Raw genomic sequence first — 26,747 nt, 5'->3', positions numbered from 1 at the left:
TTTTTCACTCACCTTTTTTCTTCCATCTACTGTTCAGCTTTGGGGACATATTTCAGCTCGCTTTTAATATTCTGGATCTCTGATAGGTTGACCGCAGGTCCTGGAAGTTTCTTCGCTCCTGGAATTGGCTTCTTCTCCTCATCCGAGGTAGGAGGATTAGCCTGAAGAGAAAAGAGAATAAATTCCACTCACTGAAAAGACATTTGACCTCTCTGGGTCATGGGCATGAACCAGAAAAAAAATTAAAGCAAGAGTAATGTCAGATTTCCATTCCTATGGGTATATACCCAGATGTGGGATTGATGGATCGTATGGAAGATCTATCTGTAGTTGTCTGAGAAACCTCCATACTGTTTTCCATAGTGGTTGTACTAATTTACAGTTCCACCAACAGTGCAGGAGTGTTCCCTTCTCTCTACACCCTCACCAGCATTTGTTATTCACCATCTTTTTGATTAGAGCCTGGAGAAACTTATGTTGAGTGAAATAAGCAAAGCACGGAGGGATAAATACCACATGTACTCACTGATATGTGGAAGATAAGAAAAAAAGAAGGAAGGAAAGAAAGACCACAGTAATGCCATGATCCAACAGAGGGAGGGAACATTCCTTGGGATACAAAGTGGAGTGGGGGGTGAAGGGGGAGGAGGAGGGAGGTTGGGGATGTTTGGGTGGGCAGGCACGGGATACAAACACAATTTTTGGTAATGGGCATGCTGCCAGTATGGATCTCGCCTTCACATCTTGGGCACGAGAGGTGACAATCAGCTTTGTATCTCATGAATATTCATAACCAATAAAAAAAGAATAATGTCAGAGTGTCAAGTGAACAGATATGATGTTGATGGGGGAGAAGGGGGGAAAAGAAGAAATTGGTAAAGGGATATGAAAGTCAACTACGTTGTATATTGATAATTTTTTTAAAAAAGAATAATGTCAGAGTGGGACTCTAGCAGAGAGACTTTCTCTTGTGTTGAGATAGCCTCAGAGTTTCAATAAGATCTTCCAAACTTTGTATCAAAATGTGTAATAAAGTTGGAAGAAGAAAACAAGCAATTTCCACATGACTCATAAAACACTAGAGTACTGTTCAACCTCTGATAACTAATAAAAATTATCACTAGTTAGAAGAATTTGTTTCCATGAGAAGCATCTTACAAGATTGAATTTAGTTTGCTATCATATGATCATAATATGCCCAACAGCAGAGATTTGTAGAATGTTAGTGCACGGCCTGTTCTAACAATGACTTAGACTAGGAATTTTCAAAGTTTTGTTTGGGGTGCAGTGGCCGCCAGCCTTTGTTCCAATGGCATCTTCAGGAAGTATAAGTAAGCAAAACCTCTTTGAATATGGGCAGGATGGAAGGGAGCAACAGGAGAGGCCCAGCTCTCCTGTCCTGCTTTGGAAGTCTTTTAAATTTCCTATCACTGAATGTTACTTTAGGACAGGACCCACATCCTATCCTTTTTTGTGGCTCCTCCAATGCCTGGAACAGAGGTACACACACCTACTTGTTGATTGTTGTTTAACTGATTACTCCCGATAATGTACCATAGTGACAAATGTATATACACCAAACACACAGAAATCAGTGACTATAAAACAGTAAGACCAGTTGCTGTGTGTGGCTCTGAGGACTTCAACTCATTACTACAGAAGAAAGTTGCTTGTTGGCCCCTTCCTAATATTTGCTTGAGGTGGGGGGACATATTCTAAACTGCCCCGGGAGAAAGGTGTTGGAGGAACATTTGATCAACGTGGCAGCCATGAGAACGCACCTCAATTTACTGCATGAGTTTTCAGCCATGAGAACACGCCGATTACTTTACTGCAGGGAAGGTCATTGAATGACAGCCCCAGCTGCTTCAACCTGAAATCCACCCATCACCTCGCTGAGATCAGGCTTCCCACGGCTGCTGGTAGCCAATGACTGAATGCAGCAGGAATCCTAAGGCGGTCCCATTCCCAGAAGAGATGAGACTCCTATGATGAGCGACCTTGGCTGGAAAACTGGCCTTAGACCAGCGCTGAAGTCTAAGAAGCTTCTGCCCAACCCTCCATCTCTCTCTCTTTCCTATGCTTCATGGTCTGATGACTCTCTCCCAGCCTCCTACAGCTCTGTCCCATTTTTCCTTACAAGTGTTTTCCACAGTAAAGATATCTGAGACTGCTTCTTGGAGGACCAAACTAACACAGTCCCTATTGTGAGACTGGCAAAGCTGTCTGTTTGGCCAACACTTGGGTGAAACCAGTACAGTTGAGGGCAAAAGGAATAAGAACCTGCATGTTTGCCTCTGGTGAAGCCCTGTGCATCTCCCTGCTCACCCCCACCCCACCCTACCCCCAGCTTAACTTGGCACTGGGCAGCCCTGTCACTTGGGTATTAAAGCTGATGCTCTGTTAGTTCCAGTTTGGCTCCCATGTCTAGTTCTCAAATTGGTTAGAACCTAAAGGAAGAAAGTGTTCAAGTTTCCCTAAACTCTTAACAAATTACTTGGTAGACACATCCTTCACAGAAATGTTTTTAAATTGCTTATTGGAGGGGATAAGTAGACATAAAATATTGAGGTACTCTTCTGCTAAGGGCTAATAGTTTTTCCTATAGACATTTTTTTTGACTCTGGTACAGTGCTGATGAAATAGCTAACATGTCACCCACACGAAATGATGAAGTAATTCAATGTAGACTATACCTGCCGTAAATACATGAAAACTAATGTTTTCCCGGGTCAATGTACAGAGCCGTAGGATCAGCTGCTTTTCATCAGTCATGTACATTCATCATTTACAAATGTAGATTTAGAAGCAATAATTCAAACAATAAAACATCTACTTGGAAGACCAGGTATTCCAAAATGTTCTTTGCTAGGCTTTCAGAAAGAAATTTTTAACAAGGCCTATAAAGTGCTGTGTGTGTGTGTGTGTGTGTGTGTGTGTGTGTGTGTGTGTGTGTTTTAATATGTGCAGTGGTGAAATGAAAAATGGTGCCTCGCTTATAAATGTTCCCACGGTTGTTAGGTGGGTAGATCTTAATAAAAAAGCATAAAGGAGAAAAATGTTTCCAATTCCTTCTGTTAAGTTCCCAGGTAAGTGACATTCACCAGCTTTGTAACATCAAAATGTACTAGGCTGGCACATTTAACACATAAAGCCAATGTCTGTACTATTTGTCTATGTGCAAAGATTTATGATATGAATATATGCAGATTAATAATGATAATATTTAATGTTAAGCACCTTCCTTTCAAGTTATTAAAACCTCAATGCACCATGTTTTTTTATTTATCAAGGTAATTAGCACTTGATTTGGTAAGGTCACATATAATGGAAAATTATAAGTGGATATATTTAATAATTAGACATTATGATAATGACTCTGGAAGGTGGTGTTAATAGTGGTCCATTTTAAAAACTGAATCTTCTCTCATCTTTTAAAAACATAACAGGAATCAGATTGCACTTCTATGAATTTATTAATTGTAGTAAATTAAGGCATGAACAAGCAGGGTTCCAGATGGCCCCATTTGGCTAAGTATGTTTGTTTGGTTTGGGTTTTTTCTTCTTTTGTAAGTAGATATTTGAATTGAGAAGGAATGCGGGGGGCATTCTTTGGTTTAGATAAAGAGATGCAAAGAAGCCTTATCAGCCACAGCACCATTTCCAGTTTCAGGAATGGCTGTTGTGAAGGGAAATGATTCCTTTGGGGGTCACAAAGTATTTGCAAAACTTGGTAAAATGATGAACCATTTTGCTGCTATCTGGCTTGCATTTCCCTCTTTGCTATCAGATGTCCTACTGAGTTTTTCCCCTAAACACACCTATGTGAGGCAATACAGTCTGACCTGCTCATTCATGCTCAAACACTGAAGACTCAATAATAGTGACAAACATACTGCCAGCTGTTCTAAGTTAGATGTACTAACATTTAATCCTCACATCAACCCTGTAAATCTAGTCTATTATTATCCCTATCTTACAGTTGAGGAGACTCAGGCACAAGAGGGCTAAGAAATTTGCCCATGGACAGTGGCTGGACTGCAATTAAATGATGCGTTTACATCGTGTAAAGGGACCAGGTAGAAAGGGAAATAATGAACAGAAAATCCCAACATGCTATTTTGTGGCTTAATGATGATGGAATTTCAGTCAAGAGAGAGATTTGGGAGGCTTAGTGGGGACTTGTCAATATCCTTCAAATCACTTCAAGCAAGCCCCTGCTTGACTTATGCAAAAGACCAATTCAGCTTATTAGGATTTGGCTGAAAGGCCTCTGTGTCGGGCACATGCCAATCTCTGGCTGGGTCTAGCAGGAAGAGGTGTACTCCAGCACCGTGAGAAGAGCAAAGGGCTCACCACAGGTGGGCCGGAGACACAACCAGTGCTTACAGGCCTTGTCAGATGGCCAAAGACTGATCCTGCCTTCCTGCTGGGGTGCATCCTCTTCTTCAAATCTGAGAGGGTGTCAGGATCAGAAAACCTTCCAAGTTTAGATGGGGGACCTACTGGCTGTTCCGTTCAGGGATGGTATATTATAATCTCCACTTTATAAAATAATCTTAATGCAAGGTGAGGCAATGAATCCCAAATCTACAAAAGTAAGCAGTTCCACGTTTGCAAACTAAATGATAATAATAAATGGGGATGTATAAGTTATTTTGAATTCAGATTCCATTTTCCCACTTAAACTATGCCACAAAAGGTGGCTGGGGCCTCACGCTCGCCCACAAAATCCTACTTAACCCACTTGCAGCCAAGCCAAGCTGCCTAACTACTGCCCTTACAGTATTGATTCCATGAGAAACTTATTCTGAGGTCCAGCCCAGAGCTTAAGAATCAACTAATGATGATCCCACTCCCTCCCTAACAACCCACAAGTCTTGAAAGTTTATATCTGCTTGTATGGTAACAGAATACCACCCCCAGCTCCACCCTCCTGCCCAGTGTTCCTCATGAGGAAGGCATATCACAGTTCAAGAAACACTCCTGGGGTCTCTGGATCTCTGTGGATATCTTGCCCCCTCCATCCTGTGAAGAATACTAGCTGGCCATTTGCATATATGGCTGATTATAAAGTAGGTGTTCACAAACCAGGCTGTATCAGTTCTTGGCTATTTTAGAATGTGCTAGAACCATCAGACTGGAGAAGAGGTAAGAGTGAGAGCGAAGTGCTTCCCCGGCCCCCTAACTGAGACACTGTGTGGAGGAAAGTACCAGTTACACAGAGGAGAACCAAAGGCCATCTGTAGCTCAGAGGGAAGATGAGACACAAGCCTCCAGAACAACTGTTACATCAATTTAGTGAGAAAAGAGGGTCAAGCTCCCTTCCAACTGATGGTCGTTTTACTGACAGACACAGCTTAAAAGGAAGCACAGGAAGAAGAATCTAACTAAAGATAAATGGAGGTGTAGGAAAAATTCCACTGCTGTCCCTTCTACCTCCCCACGCCTTTTTCTTACAACATGCAAAACAGGCCCAGGAATTCTTCTTTAAAATTGGATAATTAGATCAATCAATGAACAATAATTTATTGAATACCTACAAATCTATGCCATGCCCATTATATCGCTGGCTCATTCCTCAGTGACCCTTTGAGAAATGGAGGGAACTCTATTTTGCAGACACAGACTCAGAAATACTTGACTAAAGTCCCACACAGAGAGCACATGATCTCAGATTTGACTGGACAGCAGAGTAAGCAGCACCAGAACTTGCGATTATGTAACCATAATAGGGCCAGGTCTTTTCAACTAGTATGTCCAAAACTTTTATTCATCAAAGGTGACTTGGTGGCTGAAATTCCAGAACTTTGCTATGACTTGTGGTTTTATTTAATTCCATTTTCCTTTTCTTGTGCTAATGAAATGCTCCAAAACCTTAGTTTTTTGTTTGTTTGTTTGTTTTTTGTTTTTTCCCAGAATCAGACCTCCAGGTTTCACCAGAAAAGTCATAATTGGGTAAGAAATATAAAAGTCTGAGGAAAGAACTCTTCCCTATTTTATTGCATTCATTATTAATGTTAGCCTCCATTTTAGCAGATCAGGGACTTGAATTTGGGGGAGAAGTTAAGAATTAGAGGGAGAAAAAAAGACCAGAAATGGAGTCTTGATAGACTCCCTTGTAAAGTCTTTTTTCAAAAGAAGACATCCAGAGATTGAGTTTTTTTGTTTGTTTGAATCCATAGTAATTTAACCTGCTTACTTCCTGCATTTCCACTATGGTTCATCACTCCTCAGAAGCTGTACTAAATACATCCTGCTTAGTTCAATAAAAGCTCCCAAGTGAAAACTTATCAATCTAGTGACCATCGCTAGACAAAAAGCATCTGAGAGGTTATGTCCTTCCCACCACACACACACACACACACACACACGCACACACACGCACGCACGCACGCACAAAACCAGTCAACAGACTGGAAGTTAAGCTTGGTATCTTCAAGCAACTGTGTCATGTACTTAAATGTGGCAGAAGGGAAGGGAGAGGCAGTGTGTTTCACGGTTGGCTGAGCAAGACCACTAAACAAACGGATACACTGTATGTTGACTCTTTGACATTCACCCACTCTCTTGTCCTGGAGAGCCAGCCCTTGCCTTGCTTCTGCCCCTCTAGTGAGGATTTCAAAGGGGAAAGACATTGCCGAGCTCATCTAGCTAAATTTTCCTCACCTCCTCTGTTTCAGGAGTACATTCTTTTTTTCGGGGGGGTTGCCCAGCTCCTGGCCGAAAGGCTCCCATTGGAATATTGATATTTGCCTAAAAGAGAAAACAGGGTAGATTTAGCTCAAGAAAAGTAAGAAACTGCAGTGACACTCTGAGACAGTAATCATTGTGAGAGAAAATAGGCCTGAAAAAAACATCTTCAAAGCTCTTTATCTCAGGAAAATTTCTGTAATGACAGCACAAAAAATATGCAAAGGAAAATTTGACTTCCATTTATTACAGATTCTGGTACTTATCCTTAGGTCTGTGCAGTGATTTTACAACATCATCAGATGGAAGAAAGTGAAGACAGTTTATTCTGGCTGTTGCCCTCCTGTGGTGCATATTATTTTTCTCTCTCTCTGGGATAAGGAAGGAACACACAATGATAGGAAAAGAGAAAAAAGTATCCACAGAAGCCATCCCACATCTTAGTCCTCCTTCGGTTTCCTTCCAATTTATCATGGGGTGGGGGTGGGGGGTGGCTTTCACACCTCCTAAGCTGCCTCCTCCTTTCTATAACATCCTGTGGCTTTTCTAGCATCGCCTTAGGTCTCTGGAATTGATACCCATCTACCTTCTCCCCAACACATGCCTGTGGGGGTCAGTAAGGATTAAGGAGAGTGCTGGAAAGTCAAGTTCCCTTTGAATCACATCTCATTGATTCTTGTCCTTTATTAAGATAACATACAAATCTCCACTAGTGCTAAACATAAAATGCCTTCTAGTAAATATGAAATTCTCTAAAGATTAAATTATGTAAGGATATATTAACACAGTATCTTGAACTTGGGAAGAGAGTATGTAAATTTGAATCTTGCCGATATTTTCTCCAATATCAAAAGACAAAAATATTTAATTAATGCAGACCAAAAAAAAGTCTTCAATCAGTAGTATCACTCATATAAAACAAACATTAAACATTTTTTTTTTTTTGTCTTTTTTCGTGACCGGCAATGGATCGCAACCCTCAGTGTTGCGCCCGTACCGGACCGGGACCGGCTACGGGATCGCAACCCTCGGTGTTGCCACCGCTCCTCGCTCAGCCAGTGAGCGGCCGGTCTGTATGTGGGATCCGAACCCTCGGCGGGAGCGCCGCCGCGCTTCCCAAGCGGCGCACTGTAGCAGTGCGCCACCGGGCCGGCCCTAAACATTTTTTTTAAAGTAGAAAACAATTTTTTTTCCATTGAGGATAAAACATTGCCTTATGAGTAATTGGATATGTGGATTCGAAAAGTTTAAAGATCATTTTGGTGTTATGTGAACACAATGCCTGAGCAAATGGAGCAAAATATTATCTTATGACAAAGATTGGATGATTTGGGCACCACAACAAATGAGATCATTAGGAAGTGTAGTAAGGTCCATTTGGAATTGCCCGATACAAGCTCTGTTGCCAGGGGAATGATTAGCCCATGATACAAGAAGTATTCAGTGTCCACGTTCATGCAACATGGTGGGTCTATCTTCTGCTCCCATTGAGAGCAGTAAGTGACTTTTCCCACCTGGGGTTTTAACATTCCCCTCCTTACTAGAATAATGCTCATCCCACAGAAAGGAAACAGATCCAAAATATTTGTGGCAGATAACAAGAGAGGTACATCATCCTGGAGCTATTCCTAGGGCCAAAAAGACAAGAAGCATTTTTGATCAGATGTACCACATATGCTAAAACATAAGTGCAGCATAATTTTAGAGGGGAGCATTTTGGAAAACCTATGGCTGAGCCTTCTATGCTATTCCTCTGCTTAATGAAAATATCAGGTGACCTAAAGTGGAAGGAGGATGGGGTGTAAGATTGGGGGAAAGATATATCTTATATTGTGGCAAATATGGAGTCATACGTCATGAATTCCAAGATCCACCTCTTTTAATATCTCTGAAATAGTAATGTGTCTTACAGCCAATGGTATCTTATAATTTTAATTGGCACATTTGCTTTATCTCTTGGAAGGACATAAAATAATGGTATTTTATGATTGACATTTTCTTAGATTAAATGAAATATCATAGGGGCCTGAAATAAGAAGATCAAAACAATGTAAATAAGACTCACAGAAGATGATCTGTATTGGACCAATAGACTATTTCCATAACTACAGTTTGGATAAAACAGAGGAAATGTCAATATAGGGTCTATTTGGGAGAAGATTAACCAGTTAAAAGTTTAGTTAGGTTCCCCACCCCCACCCCAAACCATTTATTAAGCATCTACAGGGGGCATTTTCCTATTGGTGAGTTCAAGTTAACATGTTGTTTCTTTTTTCCTTTTTTTTTTTTTTACTTGCCAAAAGCCCAGCCATGCTCATTGAGAGGGTTGGGGCCAAAATCCAGGCCCCCAACCTTTAGCCCAAAGCTCTTTCCCCTACATTGTCCCGCCTCTCTATCCCCACATCACACACTTTGCCTGTGTATTTTTTTTATTGGTTATGAATATTCATGAGATACAAAGCTGATTGTCACCCCTCATGCCCAAGATGTGAAGGCCAGATTCATACTGGCAGTATGCCCATTACTACAAATTGCATTTGTACCCCGTGTCCCCCACCCAATTATCCCCAACCTCCCTCCCCCCTCCATCTTTCCCCCCCCACTCCACTTTGTAGCCCAAGGAATGTTCTCTCCCTCTGCAAGTGTTTCTGAAAGACTTGGTTGCTAAACTAACCCATTCAACCATGCATGTATGCTCTATAGTAGGTAGTAGTTTTCAGTAAAGGAACATGTAAAGGTCACCTAGAATAATACAATAAGGTAAAGCACATGTTATGAGATAACCATCTTTTCCTGTCTGGAGATTAATTTTAGTGATGCACATAGCCTCTCCAGGCTTACCATAGCAAAAAGAGTCCAAAGCTAGGAGCTGCTACAGATTCTCTGTACTTGAAAAAACGACAACTGCTCTGGGTCTCACTGTTGCCATTTGTAATATAAATGTTAGGCTGTGTCAATGATTTTCGAGCCTCTTCTTAACCATGGAATCCTTCCTTCCAGTGAAGTACTGTAAGAATACCTCAAATACAAAATAGGCGAGGTAGAGGGTTCACACCTACATCCTCACAACAACCTTTGGAGGTTAGTCTTATTTTCATTTTGCTGATAAAGAAATTGAGCCATAAAGAAGCTAGATAACTTGCTCAATGTCACAGAAATAGTACAGGAAGAAAACAGGATTCCAAATTGAATCTGCCTGACTTTAGGGACAGACTTTTTCACTCTACCAAACCCACCTCCAAAGAGCTCTTTTCACTCAGCTGAAGTTAGCTCTAACCAGCTCTAAAATTCTCTAAACCAGCTCTAAAATTGCAGGTACACTTCAAGAGTGGACTTCAAAAAGGTGCACACAAAATGGATAATGCCAGAACAGGTGCCAAAGAAAAGCCACATTGAAAAACTGAGCCATTAACTCACTGACTTGATGCTTTTTCTTCTTTAAAGTATCACTCAAGGAATCAGGAACCTACATTTTTTTTTTTTTACAGCAAATATTAACAGGCACCAAAGCAGCCTGAAAACATATTGAGCACTCAGTTAATGTGCACCAATAAGGGAGTTTAGAGAAGTGCTTTGTCAACTGTGGCATGTATTACACTATAATAAGATGATTAGAGATGCTTCATTAATATAATTGCAGGGCAGTAATATCTGAGTGACAAATAATAGACTAAATTATAGCTATAAGAAAATTTTCTTATAACTTGAATTTGATCAAAATATGTAGACCTGTAGCTGTCTGGTTTTATCCCATTGGTCATAGAATTAGGTCATATTCTTGTCTCTTTCACTGATATGCTCTGTGTTTGAATGCAAATAAGATACGTTCTCAATGATTCAATTTTTCCACCTGCAAATTGTGTATGATATTTGCTATTCAAAATGGGTTTGGACTTAATTTGTCATCTAGTCACTCTATATCGTTCTTTTAAAAATGTTCATAGGATCTGCTACCATTTATACTGTCGAATTTATTTGTTTATTGATTGCCTCCTTTCCACCCCTCATCACACAAGCTCCAAGAGGGTAGAGAACCATTGTTCACATTTGTATTCTCTTTGCTAGAAGATGATCTGGTTTACAATATGTTTCATAAATATTGTTGAACGAGGGAAAAAATGGGTTTAGAATATAAGCTAAATTTTTATGAAAGAATAAACAAATGCAGAAAAAGTTTAACATCAATGACCTAGAGTTGACATAAGGTTGGACTCCCTTCTCTATATAGATTCTGTATAAATGCAAAGGAAGTAAGCTCTTGTTTTTTCCTTTTGTAATGCAACCCTTTGTATTTCTTTTCTCTCCTTGAGATTTATTCATTTCAGATATTTTAAAATATGCCCCTGGTGCAGCAAACCTGGTGCATCACTTTCCCAAGCTATGCATAATTTGTTACATCCTCCAAGTCAGGAATGGAAAAAATCTACTAGATCATCTTTTGCCAGAACAGGATACAGTTCCCTGATAGAAGAACTATCTGAAATTAATACTACACTTGATCTCACCAGGTGAAGAAAAGTAGAAAGAATTCCCTGTAAGTTAATTCTACTACTCCCTTAATTATTTGTATTGTTCTGCTTGGCTCCAGGCTTTGAGCCCAGAGGATTCTGGAAACCATATTCCCTCCACTGCCTCTCCTGTGTGTCTTACAATGGAATGACATCTTTCCCCAGTGGGTTGGATTCTGATAGCTGCCAGCCACTGGGTACTGACAATTCCTATTGAACTTTGCTTTCCACACCCATTGTTCGCTTATCTCCCCTTCCTTTTGGCCCCACTCTGTCTCTCCTTTTCTGAACCCACTGTGAATTTTCTGAACAGTTCAGAGGCTTTTGGAGTTTCCTCCTATTGTGTATTTGTTTAGGATAACCCCCCACTGATTCTATCTTTAGTTTTCAAAGCTCCCTAGCAGCTCCTGCCAGAATCTATAGCCTCCCCCATGCTATTCTCCCATGGCACAGGCAGAGGAAATTCTATAAGGTTGCATTTTGCAGTATTTCTCTTTGTTCTTCCCTATCCTCACAGTCCTAGCCCTTCTCTGAACAGAACAGGATATGACATTTTGAGTTTTATAACATCTTTACAGAAGGCTTTCAGAAAGAGGTGTGTTTTCTCATAGCTGATTAGAAAATGAGATTCTTTAATACATTGAACTTTCAGAAGGAGAGAACAGAACTGTGGTTAATAGACGTGGGGGAGGAAGGGGGGTTAGCGAGAAATTGGTTAATGGATACAAAGAATGATTACATTTTGTAATGATGAGTATGCTAATTATCCTGATTTGATTATCACATATTGTACACAAGTTCTGATAGTCAAGTCTGTACCCCACAAATATGTATAATCAATTATATTTCAGTTAAAGAAAATGAGATTCTCATTTGATATATTAGCCTAAAATAAGACAGACAGACAGACACACACACACACCCCTGCCAAGTAAAATATAGTCAACCTATTTTAAAATAAAATTCTTGAAATTGTATGCATAACTGCTTAGGGATTCTTAAATGTGGAGTGGATTCAAAACACGCAAAACTTCCCCACTCAACACAATTTTAAGAAACTCCCACTCAGCTCCTGTTCTTCACCCATGATGTTTCATACTGAAAGGTTTTCTTTTTTCTCTGTTCTCAACACTTTTTGTTCTCTTCAATAATTTCCTGAATGACTCAACTATAATCTTGTTATCCAGGGAAAAGCAGATTTCAAGAATGTACTGTACAGCTATTAAGATAATGTGCACAATTGTTTGGAGGCAGGTTTTATTTCTGAAGTACTGTACTGGTGCATGTCAGCATCAAAAGATGACACCTTTTAGCCAGTATGTGACTATTTGCCTCAAGTCACAAATATGGAGCCCTGGTCAGAGTAGCAGAGATCATTAGCTGGAGGGAACATTGAACCACTCGAGAGTCAGACTGCTACATTTGAGTTCTTGCTACACTTTAAAGAAACCAGCATTGGAAATCATAAACCATGCATTAAAGTGGTTTATGTAAGAAAGAAACAGTAAATCCACAATCAAAGGAAACGCCTTGGCTCTACATTAAAACAAATGGTAAATGAAGGTTAATTTTTAATGTTTTAAATTTAAATAAAATATTGAAGAAAGGCATGTATCATTATTATGATTTTTAGCTTTAATTAATATATTGGATTAATTGAACAACAACAGACTATGGTGACAATCGATTCCTTTGTACCGAAGATTGTCATATACTTGGAATCTTTTTTAAATTGGAAATCCTACCCAGGAAACAGAGTCCCTAACGCCTGTCTGTAAATATTTTTGCCTTCCACAGAGGCTGCTTTCTTATTCCACACAGCCTTTATGTCCTGAGCAATGGAGAGTGGAAGAGCAATGAAAACAGGTGGGAAAGGGAAAGATGTACTAAAATGTTGGGCATCAAAATATTCTGCTCCACCTGTGGATTGGGTAGCAACGGAAAACTTCCCACAGTAAGAAGTCACACACTCACTAATGACACAGGGCTCTTGTGATCATTCCTTCAAAGATATGATAAAGGACTTGGATTTAGTTTCACAAGCAGCTTGATTAAGTTGGTTAAGCCCAGAGGTGGTAATTCAGTGGCCATGGTCATTTGGTTTTCAAGACTATGTTTGTCATTGAGTCACTTCACTTTGTACTTTTCACTCCAAGCCAACTTACTTTTAAGATGACTTTAATCGGGATAAACTATTAGCTTCTTCACTGAAATGTTGATACTGTTTCTGAAAGTTGGTTGGGTTCTTTAAAAGGGAGGCACCCAGCATTCATAAAATGGTAATTGTCCCTCAAATAGTCTTGGTACTTATGATTATTCTTGAAATGATCCACACCCACTCCTCCAGCCTAACTCTCTCTGCCAAAGGTGGGGATGGTAAGTAATGAGACTAGACAATGTTGCAGAGTGGTTCTGAACATGAACTTTGGATCAGACTGAACAACTGAGTTTGGGTTCTGGCTCTCCTACTTACAGACTGTGTATCCCTGGGGGTGTTATTTCACTTCCCCAAACCTAACATTATGATTCATGGAAATGACATTGCACTGTGCCAGGTACATAGTAAACCCTGAATAAATCGTAACTATTATTGTCATCCTAATAATAAACCTTAAAAGTTATTCTCAAGAAGTTTACAGACTATTAGAAACTGGACAGAGGTGTAGAGGTCATTTAATGCAACACCCTCCTTTTGCAGATTACAAGGACCAGAGGAGTGAAGTCACATAGCAGAGCACAGGACTCGTTTCTGGTCAACCACGAAGCTCTCAGATCTCATGGGAGAGGACAACTAATAGGTACTCAACTTACTTTGATCAACAGTAGGAAGAAAGAACCAGTGACAGCCTAGAGAAGATTGTCTTCGGGTGGGTTGAGGCCTTGGGGAGGTCTGTGGTGGTTCTTAAAGGGGGTGTGTTCAGGAGGAAGAGAAAGGACAGACAGGTGCTGCCAGTGACTGGTGTCACTTGGTCTCATTAGAGAGAGTCCCTGAGCAGATCACTGATGAGATTAGATTTCCCGGCAGCTCCAGCTTTCCCCACCACCTGTCATGTCAAATTCTTTCATCTGGAGAGAGCAGAACCAGTATGCCCAGTGTGCTAATATTACTTTGTTGCAACTCTATTCCCATCAACAGTGGGGTGTAACAAGCTGCCTGGAGAGTCTAGAACTGAGGTGGGCAAACTACAGCCCGTGGGCTAAAACCTGCTTTTGTAAATAAAGTTTCATGGGAACACAGCCACGCTCATTCATTTATATATTGTCTATGACTGCTTTTGTGGTATAATGGCAGAGTTGAGTAGTTGGGACAGAACAAATGACCTGCAAAATCTAAAATATTTACTATCTGGTCCTTTACATAAAAGGTTTGCCAAGCTCTGATATTGAACTTTATCAGCTGCTTAGGAGACAAAGGCCCTCCCAGGCTATGGAAGAATCAACTGATCCTTCAGGATGTTTTTATGCCCCTGGCTGAGATTTAATTAATACAACTGAAAAGAAGTATAGACTTAGAATCCCCTTACAATTCAAAGGCCATGTAAAAGACAACTGTCCACCTCCTCTAAGGATGGGTCTAGTTCTTGCCTCCCCCTTATTCTGTTGCATGGAGGAGATGGAGCCAGTTGAAGAGAAAGAAAGACCATTCTATGCAGTACTTGGATAGTTAGGAGAGTCATCTCTTAAGAAATTTGTATACTATACACCAGGCACTTGCACTACATTATTTTGTTTATTCATTATAACAACCCTATTAAGTAGTATGATAGTCCCCACTTTATAGAAAGGTAAACTAGGAATAAACTAATGTCACAGATAACTGGTAACCATTTGACTCCATTTTGTGTGACACACATACGTGCAGAATTCAATGCCTGAAATGCCTGACTGTTGGAAGTATGGTTGAAAGTGGCTTAACTTCACTCATGCCAGACAAAATAGAGATCTAAGTCATTGTTTCTAGAAATTTCCACCACAAAACACTATCCTACAAGATACTCATTGAAAAGGTCCAATATGTTCTGAAATATGTTACTGCCCTCTTAGAAATAGCATGATGCCATTAGCAAGTTATGGACTATGAGAAATTTTTCCAAACATAATCATGGAAACTTTTAATCTCATTAACAACATTCTGTAAAACTATTGAACTATTGAAGTAGGTGATGATGATGGCAATTGATGATAACAGCTAATATTTATTAAGCAATTACAATGAGCTAGGCACTGGGTTAAGCATTTACATGTATTAAGTTCATTTAACCTTCCCAGCAATCCATGAGATAGGTACTACTATTAATTCTCCCCTTGACAGATGAGGAAACCGAGGCATAAGGAGGCTAAACAACTTGCCCAAAACCACGTAGCTAGTAAGTATGGGAGACTATGAGTTCCTCAAACATGGGGATAAGGTATCAACTCATCTTTATATTGCCTACACTTAGCACAGTGCCTGGCACACACCATGCACCCAGGAAACAACACTTGAACTGGATCGAAATAAGGTCCTAATAAAAGGAAGTGACAACAGCGTATTGAATAGAACATTTAAGACTCTGAAGTGGTATTTACACAATGAGGATACAACCCTCAATCGGGGTTTCTATTTGTTTCACACAGGACTATAACCCAGATAATGTTCCTACTATAAGCCATTTTGTACAGTGTAACCATTTTCATATTTTACTTAATGTGCGCTACTTAAAGTTAATGCAAAGATGATAGGAAAATATCAGATAGTGCCGATCCTATTTTGCCACAAGAAATAATATTTCATTTGAAGGTGCATTAAATTGGGCTTTTTGTGTGGCATAAAATACATCAGAAGAGGCAATACCACATCCAGAAGGAACTACTGTATTTCCTTTGTTGGCAGAGTGGATGGATTTTTTCCTAATGCAGTATAATAACAGCTAATGAGAATAGTCAATAGCAGCTTTTAAAATATCACAGATCTAAAAATATATCAAGGTCAAAATTAGTAAATAAAATACTGGTGAATTTTCAGATTTGAGGGAGGCCAGGGAGCACTAAGGAAGAAAAATCAGTGCACTTTCAGCTTTAAAGAAAGAGAAGCAAAGGTAGTCTGCAAGAAGACTATGTTTTTGTGTCCTGCAAAATAAAAAGGAAGTTTTATGTTTAGCACTTCAGGGGCTTCATATGCAGTGATTAAATGGTGTTATTTCTCATAACTTTAACATAAAGCATTCCTGAATGATAATAACTATAATAATGGCTGACACCCAATGAGCATTTACCACGCTGTTTTAAGCATCTTATACATGTAGCCCTAGGAGGTGGGTACTATTATTATCTCCATTTTATAGAAACAGAGGTCCAGAGAGGTAAAGTTGGTAAAGTAATATCCCCATAATCCTATACCAGTACAAAATGGATTAAGAACCCCAGCAAATTGGTTTCAGAGTCCATGCTACTAACAGCTTGCACACTGGGTAAAAGAGGAGATTTAAAGGCTCAAGGATGTCCACAGGTCTGGGAGAAAAAAATAAATTTCACTACCACTGTTAGGGTAAGTCAGAAACCCACTAGGTACACACCAGAGGGCTAAATGTGACAATACTGAGTGGAATCCTTGCCAAATGCCTATATTCTTCCTTGGTGGTTTGTTCAATGACAGGTTTCCAGAGGTTGTTATACATCCTGCCACTTAAGAACCCATCAATTTAAGGATATGCATTAGTCATGACAGGTAAAAATCTGTCCCTCCACCCACCCCCACCACCAATGTGCGCTAGGATTTCTAAAACCCTCAATGATGTGTTCACAACCTGGCCACACACACGCCCCTCCAAAATACAGTCAATCGTTTGTGATTGTGTTTATGCTGTGATGGTGCATCAGACCTAAACTATTCAGGAACCGCCGCATGCCCTGCGGTATTCAGAAAAGTCCAGCGGAAAAAAGGTCCTTTGGAGAAAGCACAGATGGGCTCCATGTTAATGGAAAGGAAAGATGGAATTTCACAATAAAGCATTGTGCCCAGAGTCTCAAGGCAGGAGCTATTTGAGAGTCACACACAGAGACCTTAAGAGAAATAACAAATTAAGTACAGAGTAAAAACAAATACTGAAAGTTATTTTCATAATTGTATTTTTGTTTCAAAATGCCTGCTTCCCCCTCGCCTTTATGTGGGAGACACTTAAGTCAGTTTAAACAAACAAGGAATGTGTTTGCTGGGAGGGCATGAGGAGAACTAATAGCATATGGACTTTAAAAAATAAATACCCAAGCCTTGGGAAGAACTCTTGACTACAAATGGATATTATTTAAAGAAAGATGAATTTTAAACAGATGAGTCAACAAACTGTGACCCATTGATATATCCATATATCAACTGGATAAAAAAATGGAAATTGAATATTTTATTCCCTATCAATGAGCATATCAAAAATATGCACATCAAGAAAACATATCAAAAAACACACACACTACATTTCTGTAAAAGCTCATTTAATTCTTATTTGTAAACTTTGATGGTCTTATAATTCAGAGCAATTAAACAAAAATAGCTTCTGCTTTCTCAGTTGTACCTTACCAGTCTCATGGCCTTTCTCAATTGTACCTGAGGAGCCTTACAAAGAGAAATGTTCTTTTCTTCTTGAAGTTAATCATCAGTTATGGATGAACAATCACAAAAAGTATGACTTACTGAGCAATCAGGCTAAAAGTCACAGAGCTGATGTTAAAACACAAATATACCTACTTACCTGGATGGCTCTGACATTGGAAACTGGCTGTTTCGACATATTCACGCAGTCTTATCCCTGAAAAAAGAAGTAAGAAACTGTTAGAGGTTGGCAGCATTCAGATTCCCCACCTTGATAAATTAGAATTTAGCTCATGATTCAGCTGGGCAGTCACCCTTTTCACTGGCCATATATTCTTTCAGTCTCAGTTTCCGAAGTTACTTAAAGACTCTCCCTCCTAATGCCTCTGGGAGAGGGAACACTAGAGCGCCTGGATAAATCATTCAGGAGGAGAAATGCTGAGATGCCTTGCCCCTGATGCTAATGATAGGCAATCAGAAACTTGAAAGGCGCTATCATCTCCTTCCCTGCCCTCCTGACCCTCTGCCAAGAGCAGCAAAGCAAAGAGTTTGTGGGAATAAAACACCTTTGTTTGGGGCCTCAGAAGCTCTCTGCTTGAAACTGAACTTTTGATCTGAATTCGTTATTGCCAGGGCTGCTACTCAGTCCATTGTGAGCGCCTCCTCTTCAGTGCACACCCAAAGAGAAATGGCCTGTACTGCGTCCTGACTACTGCGATGCTCTCTGCTCACTGTGCATGTGTCTGTTCTGCCCAGAGACCTGCGAGACTCTCTGAGGACCTGAGCTGCATCTCCCCACTCTGTCCGTCCACCAAGGTGATCCACAGGGTGCCTCACACAGTGCCCAGGCCCTGTAAACACTGGCAGATGGCAAGGCTCGCCTGTCTTCTTTCAACTAAACAGTCTCAGAAGGCAAGTAGAACTAATGAGACCATGGCAGACCCTCAAGATTTAAAAGTCCCAAAGGACTTTTGCTGTCTTTCAGCATGTGGGACCTGATATAGAGCACAGTATCTGGAGCATATTTGGAGACATAGGCCAGGATGTGGTTTACTGAGGTTATGGGAACAGAGAATAGCCCAGCCCTGGCCTGTTTTTATGGCATGGTCTATTAAATGTCGACAGGACCAATTGAAAAATTAAAAATTCATTGAACTAAAAGCACACTGTGTTTTAAACCCAAACTATAAAATAGGTTGACTGAGTTCTGTCTATTGACTGATGTAAATGTATGAGTTAACTGGTGAGTAAGTGAATGCACAGAGCAATGTTGGCATTTGCCATAAGTCCTATGTAATCTGAGTGATGTCACTCAACATTTCTAGGCCCATTTCCCCCTCCTTAAACTTTACCTGCTTCACAAGTTGTAAGAATTAAAATGACATAATGCTACTGAAAAGGTCTTGTGAACTATGAAGTATGACACAAATATTTATTGTTTTATCACCATTGCCCATAAATAGTGACTTTTGAGTGTTGTACTGACCTGCAGCTTTAAGTACAGAGTAAGAACTGATATAATGATGTTCCTCAATGCCTGTAGAGATGAAAGATCTGAGAACTCTATAAAAAAACTTTTTCCTTGGTGGAGATCTTCAAAGTCTTAGGCGCTATTATGTGAAGTTAAATAATTGCATATTTTTTAAAACTTCTATAATTCGTGTATCCAAATACATAGTTTTAGAGTAACATACATGAAAATAATGGGACTTTGTTAGAAGAAGTTTCGCCTGAATGTTTTGGTAATATATAGATATAGCCTCCATGCATAAGGATCCATGTAGAATTATTTTTAATATGGTTAAAAAATTTTAAAAACCAATGACAAAATGAACAATCAGGGATGCATTTTGGTCTATAGTATGTTTCAAATAGATTGCTGTCTTTCCTGCAGTGTCAAAGAGAAATGAAGGGTTTTTAATTTTTGGATCTAGGACACACAGCTCAATTCCAAAAGGAAAATTTTGGTGGCTTAATTTTTAATGTTTTTATTCCTCAAAAGCTATTAGAAGTCATGCAAAGCAATAATTCTCACAGGACTTTAAAAATCTCAGCATAAAAAAAAAAATCTCAGCATATAGCATTCTTTGTGTGTATACTTCTAAAGTTTAACTAACATCACTTGGGAACTTTAAAAAAGTTATTGTACATCTACTGGAAACATGGGAATTGGGAAATGTCTTTGTTATTATTATAAGAGCAGGTTGAAATGTAAAAAGGAAGGCAATAAATGTGTTGCTTATACTGCATTGATTAAAAAAGAAAAAAAAGCTGATTTTGTTTTTTCACTGAACCAATTGCACTAACTACTAGATTGCTTTGTTTCTTATAGACCTCCGAGCTTAATTGATGGATGGGTCTTGTCTCCTGTATAGTTTTGGTATATTCTCCTTTGCATACAAATCTCTTCCTAACAGACATCAACCTTTGATAGACACATCTATAGAAAGTTGGTCAGAACCCAGCTCTCATTCCTCACTCACAAACAGGCTAGATTACATGTGTATAAATCAGTTCAGCAGCAGTTCCTGCTGTCCTCATTATTCACAGAGAAATCAGGGCAAAGCACACTGATGAATAAAAATAGACAATGTTCCCTGGCTGTTTCCTTGGCCCTGCGTTCCCCTCTGTCAGGAATTATAGAGTGTAGAATGCACCTTGTTTCTTCATCTGTATGCTTTGTCCCAGGACCAAAAAAGAAAGCTATGCCTAAGATACACACTCCACTCCCACCAGGGCCACTGCTTTTCATCCAGAGAGGTACTCTTAACAGCACTCAATTGCTGTGTCTCCTAGTTCTGGCTAAAATTTGGAAACATGGAAAGTTTGACAAGGCATATATGGACTTTTACAAAGCCCATTGTATAATGAATGGAAATGCTTGTCAGCTGAGCACAGCTGAGTTTTCCTGGAAGTTCTGCAAGTTGGTAGGGATCTTTAATGGTCTGAATGCTGAGTCATATACAGTATACCCCCTCTTGGTTTTGATTGGGCAGCGCCTAAGATCTGATTTCTAAATAAAACTCTTGACTTACTAAAAATTTGTCAACATTAATAACACTAATTTAATAAGAAGAGATTCAGAGGAAAATCAATCAATATTTGGAGAGAAGGGATTTATTTGTTCTTTTTAAAGGTCAAGTCAATAACTAAAGCTCCATCTCAAAGGGAATTATCTTCTGTTCTGCAGCTAAAAATAATTCCTGAGAAGAGTGTAGAAAGATGTTCGGCTGTCTGAACTGACTAACTCCTTATTCACTCTGCCTTAAATGTGCTCAGAGGGAAGACATACTGTTAGCTATCCCATGCTCCAGAGCCTGGTGCCCACAAGGAAAGGGACAGCAAGTTCTGCCCTCTACCCTGCTGGGTACAGGACAACTGTCACCACAGTGAAGCTTTCAAAAAGATGGTTCTATCTCTTTACAAGACGATGAATAGAACTTTATCATTGAGACCAAGCCTGGCACTTAGAAAAAGGAGAAAAGCATTTTAAACTTCTACTGTGTAACAACTGTGGTAATAATTTTGCACTTAGGTAAAACAAAGAACTAGCATTATAGCTTTTCTCTGCCCCAAATTTTCCTGATTATTTCTCAGCTTAGAGCCCGACTCAGTCTGCTGCTGTAATCCTGGTCAGCACAGCTTCAAGGTCGCAGTTATCATATCTGGACCTTGGACATTTTGTTAATGTCACTTTCAATGAAAACTGTCTTTAGCTCAATATTTTTTCAGCACATTCCCTCGCAATTTATAAAACAGAAGCAGCAATACCACCAATGAACAGTGAATTTACAAGGAAGCTACACCCACTGGTTACAAGCCTACAAAGTTATTAGTAGTCACTCCAAGTTAGGTATCAAGGAAATTTCCTTTAGAAAGCCCGGTAGCCAGAGCTGAGTCCTTCCGCTTACCTGCTTTATGTATCTGTTTACTGCCTGAGGAAAGTTCCAGGCAGCCAGGTGCAATAATACAAAGCTCCTTGGAGGGTGGAAGGGATGCCTGGTGTCCTCTGAGCTGTGATCTCAATTCCGATGCTTTTCATGTAGCTGAAATAGCTCGAGTGCTCTGTGCCTCTCCCAGTATCAGGAGCTGATCCTGGCTCAGGGCTGAAGGGGAACTCAGTTTAAGGATAAGTGTTAAAGAGAATTCCTGTCATAGCTCACAGTTGTTCTTCCTAAATATAGAGTTTGATACAAGTCATATGCTGGCTGCCTCTAAAAGGCTTGACCGTGCCGAAAGCAGGGCTCAAATGTCAGCCAGGAGGTAGCTACGGTAGTTTCCTGCCCTCCTAATCTTCCAGCAGATGCTGGCTGCATTTTCTCACATAGTCTGAGGGGGTATAGTGAAGTTCAAAAAGTAGGAAAAGTCTATCTTTAGCTTTATTACCTGGAGGCCAGAAGATGAGGAGTGCTCAATAAAATTTGGGGTAGGCAGCATGGCACCGTGTCTCTCAGCAGGGACACTGACGTCAGTGTTTGAATCCTAGCATGGTCACTTGGGAATTGTTAAAGTTATTTAATAATCAGCACTTAATAGTCACCAAAGGATGATAATTATACTATTACGTTGAACTATATGACACTGCCCTTTTTGTAGGTCAAAAATGACTGGCTGGTGTGGTTCCTGGGCCCAGAGTCCTTGCTTACGCTGCTTTAATGCCTCTACTGGTGGTGATGATTTTGAACCCAGAGCACAGGAGACAGCAAAACAAAACAAAACAAAGAAGAAATATCTATTTTAAATATGACAAGGTTCCAGGACCAGGTACAAGGCAAAACATTTTTCAAATAGAACTCTGCCAAATCCAAAAAAAAAAAAAAAAAAAAAAAGAACTCTGCCAAATGCTAAGGCACACAATCACCATTTTCAACACAACTTTAATTTTTGTTTTAACTTCTCCAGTCTCTGAAATTACCTTTACATAGAATTCGCCTTCAGCAGAAGTATTAAACAGAGTGGACAGACTTCAAATTCACCGACTGGGTGGAAGTGAGCCCCATGTCTGAGTCCTGCCAGCACAGTTGAGCCACTGAACAGTTACCAGCAACACTACTTCCCAGTCTTCTTGTTATGCCAGGAAAAGCAGCTCTGATTTGTATGAGCCCCTGAAGTCATGTTTCTGCTCCCTGCAGCTGAATGCATTTCAAACAGAAGCAGTTGGCTTGTTTTCAGGTCTGTAAACAAACAAACAAACAAACAACAACAACAACAACAACAAAACCTTTCTGGGAGTTTAGGAGGTCGGCAGATAATTGTGATTCATTTTAGTTTGGGGTTCACTGTTAAGTTCTATTCATGTGCTGTTAAAAAGAATTGTGACCATATACCAAAATAAACTCAAAATGGACATGATTCTTTTAAACAGCACGTGAATAGAACTTAACAGTGAACCCCAAACTGAAATGAACCACAATTATGGATTAAAGACTTAAATATAAGACCTGAAACCATAAAATTACTAAGGGAAAATATAGGGGGAACACTCCAGGTAGTAGGACTGGGCAAAGACTTTATGAGTATGACCCCAAAAGCACCAGCAACAAAAGAAAAAATAAACAAATGGGATTATATCAAATTTAAAAGCTTCTGCACAGCAAAGGAAACAATCAACAGAGTAGAAAGACAACCTACAGAATGGGAGAAAATATTTGCAAATTATACATCTGACAAGGGATTAATATTCAGAATATTCAAATAACTCAAACAATTATACAGTAAAAAAACAAATAATCCAATTAAAAAATGGGCAAAAGAGCTGAATAGACATTTCTCAAAGGAAGACATACAAATGGCCAAGAGGTACATGAAAAAATATTCAGCATCACTAGTCATCAGAGAAATGCAAATTAAAACTACATTGAGATATCACTTCACCCTAGTTAGACTGGCCATTATTGAAAAGACTGAGAATAACAAATGTTGGTGAGGATGTGGGGAAAGGGGAACTTTCTTCTACACTGCTGGTGTGGGACTGTAAATTAGCACAGCCATTATGGAAAACAGTATGGAGGTTTCTCAAACAACTACAGATAGAACTACCATATGATCCAGCAATCCCACTACTGGGTATATATCCGAAGGAATGGAAATCATCATGTCAAAGAGATACCTGCACTCCCATGTTCATTGCAACTCTATTTACATTAGCCAAAATATGTGTCCATCAATGGATGACTGGATAAAGAAAATGTGGTGTATATACACAATAGCATACTACTCAGCCGAGAAAAGAATGAAATTCTGCCATTTGGAGTAACATGGATGAGTCTGGAGAAAATTATGTTAAGTGAAATAAGCCAGACAAAGAAACAAAAATACTGCATGTTCTCACTCATAACTGACTACTACAGAGGGAGAGAGGAAGGGAGGGAGGAAGGAAGGAATGAAGGAAAGAAAGAAAAGACCACAACGATATGTTGAACTTTCAGAAGGAGAAAACAAACCTAAGGATACTAGAGATGGGGGGAAGGAAGGGAGGGGGTGTGGGAAGAGATAGGTCAGGCAAAGGGCATTAAAAAAATCACAATTTGTAAAAATGAATATGCTAATAATAAATTAAAATTTTAAATAAAAAAAATTATGTCTTTAAAATTCAGTTTAGACATCTTGCTTTGAGTTCATATGGTGCCAAAAGTGAGCTATTTATACAATGGAGAAGAAAATACAGTGAGCACCTTAATATTTCCCCAGGTGTTTAGCTACTGCTATGTGTGCAGAGCTCTTCATCAGTAAAAGATGGCATCACTCCATGGGCCACCAACAACAACGGGCCATTTTTGACTCCTTGCCCTTCAGTCAGCCAATACATTCTGGCACAGTTCTTCTGCCCCATAACCCCTCAGTAGTCACATGGTGTATATGTCGAGGAAAGTGTTCCTGGCAGCAATGCCTTGAACACGGGGCTGGCCCAATATGGGCGTGGCTGCCTCTGTGGGAAGAAATGAGGTGAGCTGCATAGTGAGGACTCCGTCGATCATAAGTGACAGACACCCGAAGTGAACTAGTTTAAGTCAAGAAAGGGTGTGGCAGACACTGCTGATGCCTTTCTCTTAGTGCCCCTGCCCAGCTGAGTTCTCCTGAAGCTGTGGACAGTACCCACTACACTGTCAGCTTCATGCCTCAAAAACCTGAATCTCTCTTCTCTGCATTGGGACTCCCAGCATCATCAAGCAGCTGCAGACATGGCCCATAGGTGCCAGAGTGAAAAACCCCTAGGGACAAGCATCATCCAGTGGGGACAGAAGTCAGGTGATAAGTGTCCCCACCTCCCTGTCCTCTAGTCAGATGATTTTGAGGTGTTGCCTACAGTTTCCTAAGGGCCCCCAGGAGGATTGAGCCCCAGTCACCCAAAGTCGGGATTTGGTCATTAATATACCTTTTTGGGTTTCTCCTTTCCCTGTTTCACTTCCCCGCTCCCTTGCTGGTTTTCTCTGGAATCATCCCCCAAGTAAACCACCTGCAACCAAGTCCTCATCTCAGCATCTGGAGTTGAGGTAACCCAAACCAAGACAAAGGGAGTCACTGGGAAGGTTTCATATTGTGATAGGAAGGACAGGGGTGCAGGTGGGCCTCAGAAATAACCATAACTAAGAACTCAGACCTCACTAGAGAGTGATGAATCTATTTCCCCAACTCCAGTTTTAAGGACCTCAGGGTTCTAATTGCACCAGCCTGAGTCAATCACCCACTCCTGTCCAGGGGCAATGTCACCTAGCATAGAGGAGGCCACTGGGGTGCACATCTGTGGACTAAGTCCTTCCCAGAGAGGGGAATAGTTGTGAACTGAGCAGGCTTTCCAACTGGGGTCTCCCAGAAGCACCAAGAAGCCCAGTACTTTTCCTTGACCTCTTGCCATAGTTCCCTGAAATTTCTACTACCGTTGTCACTTTGTCAGTTTAAGACCCCCATAAAAACACACACTTACTTGTGGAAAGGGTAACACAGGAAGCCCCTGATATATACCAACACATACTGGGTTGGTGAATGACAATTAACTGAGCCCAGTGGGATAGAGCATAAGTCCATTTCTTACTGGGAGAAGTTGAAAGAAGAGACAAAGAATCTTAAAGTATAGAAAATGCGGAGCTAGGGGGTATGGGACATTGAGGGGGAAGCTTGAGACCTTTGAGCATATTTCAGTGGAGATCCTTAAGGAGGGGTAGGGGAGTAGTGTTGGCAAAGAAAAAATTCACTTAAGTCATTCCTACCTGCATGCCTTCATCCCTCCACTACAGCCAAAGAGCAGGAGGCTATCTAACATGTTACATCTATATAGCCCTTGCTAAGTTGCAAAACACTCTCATTTGTGTTATTTTATTTAGTCCTCCCAACAGCCCTGTGGGTTAAGTGGTATTATTCTCATTTCATAGATCAGTAAGTCAAGGCTCAGCATGTTAATTCAGAGCCAATTATCTCCAGCTTTTGACTCTCAAATTTAGTGCTCTTTCCTACTATACCACAGTGCCTTCAGGGAACCACACTCACCTGTATGCCCCCATAAAAGCACGTATAAGTATGATATCAGTTAGGATGCATTTGTTTGCAAGTAACAGAATACCTGACTAGCAGTGGCTCAATCAATAAAGTCATTTAATCATCTCACAAACCTGGGGACCTGAGGGGAGGTAGTTCTAGGCTGGCTCAGAAATTCTATGAAGTCAAAAAGACCCAGGCTCTTTCTAGTTCTTCTACTCTGCCACTCTCAACAAGTTAGCTTTTCATACTCATGCTTCTTACCTCATGTTCCCAAGATGGCTGCCACAGCTCCAAGAATCAGGATCTTTCATGAGCATCCAAACAGGAAGGAATAGCAGTGATGGTGGGAAAAGGGCTTTTCTTCTCAGAGAGGAAACTCGTTCCCAGAAGCTAGCAGCGGACTTCCTCTTACGTCTCTGGCTGGAACTGGGTCTCATGGCTGCAAAGAAAGCTAAGAAAATAAATAAATAGCAGAGGATGAATGAACTAGAAATGATTGACTAAGA

At 40.2% G+C, this 26,747-nt stretch overlaps 1 protein-coding gene across 2 annotated transcripts; it reads right to left on the bottom strand.

Annotated features, from left to right (window-relative positions):
- Positions 1 to 26,614, bottom strand: SMPX (small muscle protein, X-linked). 2 transcript variants are annotated; one of them, XM_008563212.1, is made up of 6 exons: positions 26,503 to 26,614; positions 22,682 to 22,940; positions 21,678 to 21,872; positions 17,927 to 17,983; positions 6,670 to 6,756; positions 1 to 161 (listed from the first exon to the last, which is right to left on the bottom strand). In XM_008563212.1, exons 4-6 carry the CDS (start codon positions 17,963 to 17,965, stop codon positions 27 to 29), a joined length of 261 nt encoding a protein of 86 aa, XP_008561434.1. In that variant the 5' UTR covers positions 17,966 to 17,983; positions 21,678 to 21,872; positions 22,682 to 22,940; positions 26,503 to 26,614; the 3' UTR covers positions 1 to 26. The 2 variants fall into 2 exon arrangements, with proteins under 2 accessions (XP_008561434.1, XP_008561435.1); XM_008563213.1 differs by having other exon boundaries at positions 22,682 to 22,898.
- Positions 26,615 to 26,747: the final 133 nt, after the last annotated feature.

Source organism: Galeopterus variegatus, unplaced genomic scaffold, assembly GCF_000696425.1.
Source record: "Galeopterus variegatus unplaced genomic scaffold, G_variegatus-3.0.2 Scaffold12854, whole genome shotgun sequence".
In the NCBI taxonomy this organism is placed as follows: Eukaryota; Metazoa; Chordata; class Mammalia; order Dermoptera; family Cynocephalidae; genus Galeopterus; species Galeopterus variegatus.
Note: the sequence above shows the minus strand (reverse complement) of the source record. Positions and strands in the feature narration are given on the sequence as shown.

What these genes read in the sequence shown, in the direction of transcription:
- SMPX (XM_008563212.1), bottom strand. Translation starts at nt 17,965, where the DNA reads ATGTCGAAACAGCCAGTTTCCAATGTCAGAGCCATCCAG. An exon ending in CCAATGTCAGAGCCATCCAG is followed by an intron (nt 6,757 to 17,926) that starts GTAAGTAGGTAT and finishes TTTCTCTTTTAG; the next exon opens with GCAAATATCAATATTCCAAT. An exon ending in GTACTCCTGAAACAGAGGAG is followed by an intron (nt 162 to 6,669) that starts GTGAGGAAAATT and finishes TTTTCTCTTCAG; the next exon opens with GCTAATCCTCCTACCTCGGA.